This window comes from Mytilus galloprovincialis, chromosome 3, assembly GCF_965363235.1.
Source record: "Mytilus galloprovincialis chromosome 3, xbMytGall1.hap1.1, whole genome shotgun sequence".
Taxonomy (NCBI): Eukaryota; Metazoa; Mollusca; class Bivalvia; order Mytilida; family Mytilidae; genus Mytilus; species Mytilus galloprovincialis.
In genome coordinates, this window is record NC_134840.1 from 85,376,582 (window position 1) to 85,388,624 (window position 12,043).

A 12,043-nucleotide genomic window follows, 5' to 3' on the forward strand; every position below is an offset into this window, starting at 1 on the left:
AAGATGATTTGGGAAGGGCAACATCCATTAAACATAAGATAAACACAGGAACGGCTACTCCAGTTAAATTACAACCCCGAAGATTACCTTTTCATAAAAGAGAGGAAGCCGACAAGGAGGTACAACGACTCCTTGATTGTGGCATAATAGAACCATCTAAAAGTCCTTGGTCAACAAGTCTCGTTCTTGTAAAAAAAAAGACTCTTCTACGAGAATATGCACAGATTTCAGAATCTTTAATAGTAAGACAATTAAGGATTCATACCCACTTCCAAGAATAGACGATTCCCTAGATGCATTGAGGGGCTCTAAATGGTTTTCTGTGCTAGACTTATCGAGTGGATATTTCCAAGTCGAAATGGACCCCAAGGACAAAGAGAAAACTGCTTTCTCAACTTTAGGGGTAGCCACATTCCAGAGACTAATGGAGTACGTACTTGCAGGGTTAAACTGGGAGACTTGTTTGATTTACATAGATGACATAATTATATTTGCTGATTCCTTCGAATCGCATTTAAAGAGACTTGATGAAGTTTTAGGTAGAATAGCCACTAATGGTTTAAAAGTGGCTCCCAAAAAATGCCACTTATTTCAAAAAAGGGTTTCTTTTCTGGGTCATATAGTTTCGGAAGAAGGCATTTCAACAGACACTGAAAAGATCGAAACAGTTAAATCTTGGCCATCTTCCAAAAACATTAAAGAAGTAAGAAGTTTCTTGGGAACATGTTCCTATTACAGACGGTTCATTAAAGACTTCGCCACTATAGCAAAGCCATTGCACAAACTGACAGAGAAAAACGTTCAGTATGATTGGACTGAAACTTGTGAAAATGCTTTTCAGGAAATAAAAAACGCTCTTACAACTTCACCACTTCTGGGTTATCCCGACATGAAAAAACCTTTCATTTTAGACACGAACGCTAGTGGGTATGGTCTTGGTGCTGTATTGTCCCAAACAGTTAATGGAAAAGAAAAGTGTCATAGCTTATTATAGTCGATTGCTGAGTAAGCCTGAGAGACAATACTGTGTGACAAGGAGAGAACTCCTTGCAATTGTTTCTGCGATAAGAAATTTTCACCATTATTTATATGGCAGTCCATTTTTAGTTCGCACAGACCATGGTGCTTCAAATTGGTTATTAAGGTTCAAAAATCCAGAAGGTCAAATGGCCCGATGGTTAGAAGTTCTAAATACGTATAACTTTGAGGTTCAACATAGACCTGGGCGACTTCATGGGAATGCTGATGGGCTATCACGCAGACCGTGCTACCCATGTAGCCACTGCAATAAACAAGACCAAAAAGAATTTACTAATACTGAATTGGAAGGGTGCATTAGAATGGCAAAGACAAATGACGATATAGAGGACCAAAATACTGAAGATGAGACGCTATGGATTCAACAAAAGACAACTGATGAAATAATACAGGCACAAAAATCTGACGAAATCCTGGGTAAATTATATCAGATGAAAACCGAGTCGAAAGATAAACCAAAATGGGGGGACATAGCAATACAAAACCCAATAATCAAACGGTATTGGTCTCAATGGGACCGTATTGTTTTTGAGAATGGTGTTTTAAACAGGCAATGGCTTGACACAATTACTAATGTGACAGTAAACCAGTTACTGGTTCCAAGTTGTTGGACAAAAGATATCTTACAATTATTACATGATAATCCAACGTCAGGACATTTAGGCATACATAAAACGGTTGCTCGTGTCCGGAGAAGATTTTATTGGGTGGATTTCAAAACAGACATTTTAAAGTGGATACAGCAATGTACCATGTGCACTTCTAGAAAACAGCCTCCGAGAAGGGCCAAGAGTAAAATGAAGCAATATCAGGTTGGGGCACCAATGGAACGCGTGGCTCTAGATATAATAGTGCCATTTCCATTATCGAATATGCCTTGATAGTATCAGACTACTTCACCAGATGGGCTGAAGGGTATCCCATGCCTGATATGGAGACCAAAACTATTATAGATAACTTTGTAAATAACTTTGTGTGTAGATTTGGTGTTCCCAGACAAATCCACACAGACCAAGGACGACAATTTGAGTCGGCATTATTTAAGGAATTATGTACCCGACTCTGTATTGATAAAACTAGAACCACTCCTTACCGCCCTCAAAGTGACGGCTTGTGGAGCGACTCAATCGCAGTTTGGAAGAAATACTAAGTAAATATGTCAGTTCCAATCAAAAGGACTGGGACGAACAGTTACCGTGGGCTTCCATGGCCTACCGGTCATCAGTACACGAGTCAACAAAATTTTCACCCTGTAAAATGATGCTTGGTCGAGAGATTGAACTCCCCATCGACTTAATTTATGGCCACCATCCCCAACACGAAGAATTTATCGATAAAACCCAAGTCGTAAATGAACATATGATTCAAATAACGCAAAACATGTGGAAAGTACATGAGAAAGCAAGACGAAATATGGTGAATGCCAGTGAAAATCAGAAAAAACAATGATATTAAGAGCTATCAACATTCATACAAGAAAGGGAATGTAGTGTGGTTGTATACCCCTACTGGGGTCAAAAACATTAGTCCTAAACTTCAAAGAAAATGGGATGGCCCATACTTTATAGTAACTGTTCTGTCTGTTGTGACCTACAAAATTCAGAAGAATCCATCTTCAAGGTCACAGGTTGTTCATCACGACCGTTTAAAGCCATATTACGGAGAAGTAAATAACTGGGTTATTTAAAACAAAACAAAGACAAAAATATAAATAATCCAAGCACTGAGCATACTGCTGCCTGGAAGACATGAAGAGCTCAAACTAATTTCATATTATTTACCCAATAACAACTAATAATGCCCTTTTTAGTTCTATTTTCAATAAAAATGTTCATAATATCATATTATATTGATATTTATAAAGTATAACAATATTAGTGTACATAACACACTTGGTATAATGAAAACTGGTACTTAGATGTGAACTGCAGCATATACTTTGTACCCAGAATCTATTTATTTGACAATATGAAGATAACTTATGAAGTAATCATTAAATGGTATAGAAAAGCTCTAGAGGCAATGAGTTGCGTCTGTGTCCTAGTTTTGCCTCGCTGGAGTGCACAGGGAGATGAGTAATAAATGCCCTATGTGTCTTAATATACAACAGGTCGGATGATTACTGCATACCGTTGGATATTTCATAAACTAACCCAGATGTACCTGAAACAAAGATAAAATCAAATTCAACTTAAATAATTAAAAACACAAGCAAGCAAGATGGGATCCTCCTGGTCAAAGGTTTTTACATTGTATTTCATTTCCTATTCTAAAGATAAAATGTTCTTTATTTAGATGATGTTTACGTGCAGGCACTGTGGTGCTGAATATTTGTCTCGGGAGAAGATGATGAGGCATCTTAGGAATAAGCATTCCAAAACCATTGTCGAATGTAAATACTGCTCCTATAAGGTTTCTAGCAGCCTGGCCTTCAGGATGAAGGAACATGAGAAGTCAAAACATGCAGAGCAAGTAAAAGCAGCAGAAAAGAAAACAAAATACAACAATGAAAAACCGAGGTCCAATCCAACATTTGTCATCCCGGTATCACCAATGAAGAGGGCGCTATTGATCCAGAAATTTGAGAAGTCCCCAGAGAAATATACTAGTAGGATGAACTTTTCTCCAATGAAGTCCCCCGTCCCTATCGCATTGGGTTATGACGATGAAAACTTACCACAGCTACCAGAGAATTTGATGGCACTTTTTGAATCGCCGGCCAGACTAATTTCCCCTTTACCAACTACTCCCAAGAAAAGAAAGACAGAAACACCTAAATCTACTGAAAATGCCAAAAGCAAGAAAGAAGAAGAAAAGTTGGAAGAAAGAAATAAACATCTTGTCCTACCAAAAAAAAGATGACTTGAAGGACGAAAAGACCAGATTTATGGCACCACCCTCTTTATACCAAACCTCTGAGGATGCTGCCAGGGTTTTATGTATTCGCGAGAAGGCAAAAAGAAGCAACCAAATGTATTCAGGATCCGTCATCCCTGATGGCATAGGGGGTGTCAAGAAAGTAGAAAAGGCAATTCTGCCTGATGGAACAGTATATGAACTGAGTGCCTATTGGATGCCCGATCCTGCTTGTTCAAAAAGCTTTAGGCCGCCTTCTCCACCTATTGAAGAAAAACCATTGCCAATATATGTGGCAGAGCCGGTAAAAGATGTGACAAGAGTCGGTAGAGAATGGAGAGTATACGGAGACAACAGTGGTAGTGATAGAGGGAAGCGACACAGAAGAGGAAACAACTGAAGAAGATGTCATCCAGGTTCCCGAAACATCAGAGAAAGAGACGCAAACAGAAACTACTACGAAGGACATGTCGACAGAGTGGGGAGATGAAGATTATGTTTGAGTTAGTTTAATCGGAAGATAGACATTGGGGGTTGGGGGGGGGGGGGGGGATTTTAACCAGAGATGAAGTAGAGACATTCAGGATTTCAGATTATAGAATGGACATTTGAAAATTATTATTGTTAATTGTATTTTATATTTGACATATGAACTTATATCATGTTTTTATTGTGTTTAAAATGTTTATCATGTTTGATCATTCCCTGTCTTTTTTAGAGAAGGGGGCAATGTAACGTTTTAGCGTTTACGCTGTTCCCCCCTTTTCTTAACTCTACCGTTCTTTAACAGGTCATGTTCAGTTTTAGTCACCAAGTTTTCTTTTTAATAATATTCATATATATATAATCATATGCATAGAAACTGTTTAAAAACATATAACCTTCTAGTAATTATGGACGTCAAATGTAACGTAAAAGTCAAAGCATGCTCTTACCTGTTTTGTATCTTTCTGATTATTTCCGTGATTTGAAACGTCATTGTTAAGATGATTTTACATGTAACATTATCTCCATATCATGCACATTTATCATTACTTCGTAGGGATACCTGGTCAATCAATTTTGTACGATTGTTTACATTGAAAGGTCAACTTTGTCATTCCAGTACAATTGCCGTAAATCAAGTATCGATTGTCGTTAAACGTGTCAAAGACGTAACGTTTCGAGTCTTTTAGAGTCGAAACGTCATTTTCTAGTCGAAATTTAGGTATAAAAGAGCGTGCGTTTTGCATTGTTTCAGTTGTGGTTCAACTGGGCATAAGGCAACAGCTAGCCAAAAGCCTACTTCTAACTGCTATAATAAAGCAACTTTAGGAGTCTTTCTGACCTTTTCCATTATAAAAAACAACGTGATAAATTTCAAGGTTAGCTTATTTAAAAGGTTTTTCGAGTCATTAAAGTCAATATTCTGACTCAATTTCTGTTGACGTAATATACTTAACGACTCGTTACCAGAGTCTTTAATTTAATTATAAAATAAAAGACACTATTCAGTTTTAAAGAACTATTAACGGTCTTCGTGACCTTCCGGCATATTCACACAATACTTCCATACATATTTTTGGTATAAAAGTTTATGCTTTCTAATCCGAATTCTATACGAAAAGGTATTCAGAGAAACGTGTAATTTAGGTATCCAATAGCAAATAGCTATACAGATCTATTGAAAAGGTCTCTATTGTTTCTCTATACGCGTTCGATTATTACATAGTTTAGGAACACATAATACTTTATTGTAATTCCGCCGATTTTCTAAGTTAGGATATAATAGTTCAAAGCTAGTCATTTTTATTATATTGCTAAGTATTGATTTTATTTGTATTGTTTGACCAGGAACATCCCTACGATTTGCTTGCTTAATCTTGGTGACTATTAAAATATTAAGTAATCAGTTACATTTGTTGAAGTTAATAACATTATATCTTATAACATCATAAAATATTTGTCTCATAAATTAAATAATTAACTTCAATTGGTATTACTAATTTTAGCCAAAATATGTCAACATCGGAACTGAGTCCGTTGAGCACTGCCCGAAGGTAAAAACAGTGTTCAGGGATCCAGTCCTGTAACTCAGTTACACTCCTCCCCGCTATTACAAAAGAGTAGCATATACACAAGAGGTTCTTCTTCCGAGTCTATTACATTTCGAAAGTTGCAGATTTCACACGAGGCGGACACGTTACAGTATAATACAAACAATCCTGGTGGTTAAGAGGTTAACATATTGTAAATACACTGTTTATTGAAGACTAAGTTGAAATCTTTTAATATGTTTTTTTTGTGTGTTTTTGTTGTTGTTGGATAGATATGACATGGCCCACGGTATTGATACCACTGAGTGTTACACGACGTTCCCAGTAAAACAACGTTTTTAGTATGTGAAAATTCTTCATACATATACAATAATTAAATCATATGCGATAAAAAGATTTTTTTGTGACTCGATAATTTCCCCTTGAAACCAAGTCAAAATATATAAGGGGTGGGGGTGGGGGGTAGCATGATATAAAAAAATACCACCCCAGTTCCCCGCTATTCATTTACTTTCTTCTACATAGGTACAAATTAACTACCCAAAATGTATGAACATTGTCTTTTTTTAAACTAGAGGTTTAGTACATGTGTTTTCTCTGTGTATAACCTTATTTTGCATACAGGGTTATCTTTCCTTATATCAACATTCAAACATAACTACTTTATTAAGTACTTCTATCTTAATTCTGCATAGTACTGTAGTTGTTCAACGCAGTACCTATTGATAATCAGATAACCCATATTATAATATAAAACTGATTTTTGTAAGTCATACATTTTGGAACATTAAAATGAAAATCATTATCACTCTGTGTTGTTTGGTTGCTGTTCAATCACAGGTTCCAACACCTTGTGGTAAGTATGCCATATAGTAAATTCTTAATTTTATAAATAATTTAATGTTTTCAATTTTTAAACATACATTTTTGTACTTCGCATTATCTTGCTCCAGAGGTATGCAATATCTTGCTTTGCATGTGACATACGTGTACATTAAAAACCATAAACCAAATAAAATAGTAAAAGCAACAAAGACAAAACAAAGACAAAACAGATAAATACACAAAAAGAAAGAATAACCGTTTATTTTGCGGGGCTGAAAAGAGGGACAGAGGGGTACATTCAAATGATTAAAATAAATTCAACTTCTTTTGATTTCATACTTTATATTCGATGTTCCTTGGTAACGAAGTAAATAAGAAAAGACAGTATCGGTACCCTGTTTACTTTCAGAGTCTCCGAAACAATGGGAAGGTGAAATTCTTAGGGTGAGTGAAATCAAGTAGTCATAAGAATCAAACACAAATGTTTCTGTAAGGGGAATGACTCTAAAGTCTGATTAATGGATGTTGATAACTTGATAATAAGTATATTTGATAGGTTGGTTTATGTATTGTGATTTCAAATAACCTCACATATATTAAAAAAAATCAGTATGATAGTTCTCCAGTAACTATATATAACTGTACATTTTATTTGCTAATTTTACAAGCTTAAAAAACGAAAATATTGCTTTTCAAAATAAGGAGTTCTGATAATTATGTTTGCTTATGGCATTTAGATTCAACTATCCACTCTAAGGTCACCACTGCGCCTTCAATAATGTAGAATAAGCTATTAAAGTCCACAACATCTAAAAATTTCAAACGAGAATCAGTCCAACGACCCATTCATCTACCATGTATAGACTAAGTACTTTGTTATTGTAATATGTATTGTAGGTTGATAGGAGTAATCATGCAGAACTGCATTTACTTGACCAAAGAATAAAAGTCAGCTACGACGAAGTAAACCAAAGGCTCAGAGAAATAGATAGATTCTCTTTCACATCAGACAACCCAATGTTTGAAGTTATATATCTTCACAAACTTGTAAGTAACATAAATACATGGCAATACATATGTGGAATATTTAGTGAACCATCAAATATTAGCATGGGGCAGATTTCATTGTGCTTCTTATTGAAGTCATTTTTGCAGTTTCTACATAACATGCATAAGGAGATGTTACCACGTTCGCGGCTGAAGCATTTAGCATTTCCTCCACTTAAAATGTCGTGAACACGTTTTCAATGTTAACAGAGAATTGAGATGGGTTCACAGTATATAGAAAAATGGGGAAAAGGGGGGGGGGGGGGGGGGGGGTTGAGATTACAGAACAATTAGGCATGATAAACAAATGTTGAAGAGTAAAGATTAATCTGATGCCAAAATATAAAGAATAAAGAATATAAGGCAAAAGGGATGGAAGTAAAAAATGTTAAAGCATGCGGAAATGAATATCCCTATTAATCCCTCTGTAAATTTCATTTCAGAACAAGAAATATATAGTAAACTTAAAGACAAGACAATGTAATGTATCGACTGTCACAATGCCGTTTAGACCACTTGGTGTACCAGTAGGAGCTACTTTCACTGGGTACTCGACCTTGGGTGCATCTGGTTTACAAGGACAATTTCTTAACGTGGCCAGCTGGTATTCGACTGAAGGGCCGAACAGATACTATGGCTCTGTTTCCACTCCAGACTGTTTCCCCGTTGAATACAATTATTACAGCCCACCAGTTGGTTTCGTAACATCAACGTAAGTTTTATTCTGGAAATGAAATGAAGTTGAATAGTCGGTCTGACGTTTGTCATGGCGGTTGAAGGCCCATATTCTTCAACGCTCCCTATATATTAATAAATATTTGTTAAAGACTACATTAGTTTTCAAGTATAATAATTATATGTATATGTTAACGGAAACATGTGAATTGGGCGACTTTTATTTCGATATGCTAATTTCAATAAGATTACCATACCATTTGTAAAAACGGAGAAATCATAAATGTCTTCATACGTTTTTTTTATTTATTCTTTCCTGTTCATACACAAAAAGAAAGGCGAAAGATATCGAAGGTACATTTAAAATCATAAGACAAAAATAAACTGACAACGCCATGACAAAAGAAAATGAAAAACAAGGACCGACAGACAGACAATAACAGTACACAAAACACAAGGAAAACAAAAGTCTGGAAACACTAAACCCTTCAATAAATGGGCCCGCTCTCGTGTGGTCTCGAGGGGTAGGTAGATTCAGTTTCACATGTGGCAATTGTCTTGTTGCTCATGAAAGAACAAATTCGGTAATAAATTTAATTGAGTAGGCAAGAAATAAATCTGTCTACTAAAGTTGATCTGTTAGATGCTGCATTGTACCTTTCATATCTCTGTCCGTAGTTTTTTGTTAACTTTCTGTTTGTGTTCCTTTACATCCTATTTCACTATGGATAAATGTTAGCATCTCCATAAAACTTGATGGTATTGTCTCTTTAGAACGAAACGGAAACATAAAAAAACTAGTAGTTATATGTTTTCTCGAAAAACATACATTTGTGTCAAATATTAATATTACTACCGAATCTAATGCATCTTGGGTTAATGGCAATACAGCGAATGTCAAAACAACAAACAGCAATCCCTGGTACGGTTGTAAAACTGGTTAATTCTAGCTGAAATAAAAGAATTTTCATAAATTGTTTTCACATATGTCTTGTTTTTTCAATCGAATAACAAATACCTAAAGCGTGTAAATATTATTTCAACTCTCAAGATGTATTTACATTACCTTACGGTGAAAACTTACCTAAAGCTTCAGAAACCGTGCAACTGTACAACACGAACTCATAAGTCGTAATAGAAAAATAAAGTTGAGAAAAAAGGGAAAGAAAACAAATCACATAGCCAAGTTTTATTCTTATATTTTTTTTTAACAGGTACTTCGATCTGTCGCTAGGCATTAGAGATGAAAACGTCTTTGTTCCCCCAAGTGAATGTCCAAAGGAGTAAGAACAATCAAAAACATTTGTGTCTCTGGTACAATCAAATAACAAACCGTGAAGTTTTAATAAAATATTATGAATTACAATATTTGTTGTTCGTGTTTTTTGTTGGCCTCGTATTCTAAAAGTTTAAAATATCAGTTTCCAATCAAATTACAAAGAATGTGCATGAGCATTTTAAACAATAGACAAGAGTATAGCACGTCAAATCGCAATGGAAGAAGGATAGTAAAGAGGAGAAAGCAGATGGAAATGATGGAGATATACACACAAATTATGCAGGAATTATGAAGGTTGGATAAGGACAACCATGCGATAATCTATTTAAGGGAGGGTAAAGAAAAACAATGTGAACCTTGTTTGCTCATTCTCATTGTTTGCGCTCCTTCGCCAAAAAAGGTTCACCTAGACCTACAGGCTGATTTTTTACGATATCAATTGTAGAAACCAGAAATTTTATACGTATGATATGGCCATAGTAATCCTATACACCAATATAATTCTGAGAGTTTACTGTTTGCCATATTTGTATTTTGTTTATTGTTTGAGCGCAGATCAGGCCGTTGGTATTCTCGATTGAATGGGATTTATTGTGTCATTCAGGGAACTTATTTAGCTTGCTATAGATACGGGCATTGCTCATCGTTGAAGACCTAATGTTAACTTCGTGTGTTTCTATTCACGTACTTTAGTCTCTGGCAGATCGTTTTCTCATTGGTTATCCTCGCACGCCTATCTCAATTTTTTGGCAGTTTAGCATTTTCCAAATTTTGTGACAAATTAAAATGCCGAAGAGAGTTAAATCAATTGTTATAGAGGGGTTAAGAAGATTTTACGGATGAAAAATATCAGCAGCCCAAGAACAAATCAATAGCAATGGCTATGCTTTACTTGCTTTACTTGGGGAAACCCCAAGAATAATCCCCCCCCCAAAAAAAAAATTCAGATGAGAGGTTAAGAAGGAGAACCAGACAAAAAGTTTACTATAATATGCAGATATGATGTCATTCAAAGAAATGCCCAGAACGCTTCCAAATGATAAAACAAGTTCAAAATTTATAATGTCAGTAATATTTAGTCAAAGTTACAAATTTTCTTATAGCGGTTCAAGAGCAGATGCGGATACAAAAACAAACGGGACATAGTGAAGAACGAACAAACATGAGGACAGACTCCCCATCACCATAAAAGGCGGGGTATGATTAATATTGATTCAGAAATGAAATGAAATTGATAATTGATCGTCTCTTTGCCACAAAATAGGGATCAGAGAAATCCGAGAAAACTTTCCGATTCGTAGTAACATTTCACTGCAAAAAAGGGAGGGGGTATATTTTTTTTTCTATAAAAATATTCCAAAAATTGATGAAACAAGAATGTGTCCTCAGTACACGAATGCCCTACTCGCACTTTCATTTTCTATGTTCAGTGGACCGTGACATTGGGATAAAAACTCTAATTTGGCATTAAAATTAGAAAGATCATATCATAGGGAACATGTGTACTAAGTTTGAAGTTGATTGGACTTCAACTTCATCAAAAACTACCTTGACCAAAAACTTTAACCTGAAGCGGGACAGACGGACGGACGAACGGACGCACAGACCAGAAAACATAATGCCCCTCTACTATCGTAGGTGGGGCATAACAAAATATTCTGTTCAAGCAGAGGGGGGGAAATTTTTTGCTGAATCCAGATTTTACCAATACCTTATAGTGTTAAATTTTGAGCAAAATAATTTGATTGATAACGTTGAAAAACTAAATAAATTGTTCTAGCTCAAACAAAAACCAATACATCCCCTCCCCCTTTTTTTAAAGGCCCTGATATAACAAAATGTTCCAAAAAATAACTGCCTGCTTTATGCTAAAACAAAAGACAAAATTCAAATATGACAGACAACAACAAACGAGAACTATTGAATTATACTTAAAGTAACTAATAATGAGACAAAACATAAACAGTAATAACTTAAGAGTTCTTGCAGCTGGCGAAAGTTTCATACAGTTCAATGCCTATAACATCAAGTACTTAAATAATGACAGACTATCATTCAGCACCCAGCCTATGGATTTAGCAAAGAGACGTATTGCTATACACCAATGACTCCCTGTGGTCATATTGATGTTTATATTTTTGCATTGCAATTTGGCATGCTATCCTTTTACTGTTTGTTACGAAATAAACCTGCTCAGGTTGACAAGCAAAATTAATGTAATCGCACATCAAGCTATTGATTTTCAAAAGTTGAGAAATATGTAAAAAAAATTTTTTTTAGAAAACTA

The 12,043-nt window shown here is 35.4% G+C and overlaps 1 protein-coding gene across 1 annotated transcript; it reads left to right on the forward strand.

Annotated features, from left to right (window-relative positions):
* Positions 1–6,650: 6,650 nt before the first annotated feature.
* Positions 6,651–9,843, forward strand: LOC143066611 (mammalian ependymin-related protein 1-like). The gene is made up of 5 exons (XM_076239477.1): positions 6,651–6,786; positions 7,165–7,199; positions 7,653–7,802; positions 8,246–8,514; positions 9,692–9,843. Exons 1-5 carry the CDS (start codon positions 6,723–6,725, stop codon positions 9,762–9,764), a joined length of 591 nt encoding a protein of 196 aa, XP_076095592.1. The 5' UTR covers positions 6,651–6,722; the 3' UTR covers positions 9,765–9,843.
* The last annotated feature ends 2,200 nt before the right edge of the window (positions 9,844–12,043 follow it).

Coding starts and splice junctions, on each gene's coding strand:
- LOC143066611 (XM_076239477.1), top strand. CDS start 6,723: ATGAAAATCATTATCACTCTGTGTTGTTTGGTTGCTGTTCAATCACAG. Junction 7,200..7,652: donor GGGAAGGTGAAATTCTTAGG/GTGAGTGAAATC, acceptor TATGTATTGTAG/GTTGATAGGAGTAATCATGC. Junction 8,515..9,691: donor GTTGGTTTCGTAACATCAAC/GTAAGTTTTATT, acceptor TTTTTTTAACAG/GTACTTCGATCTGTCGCTAG.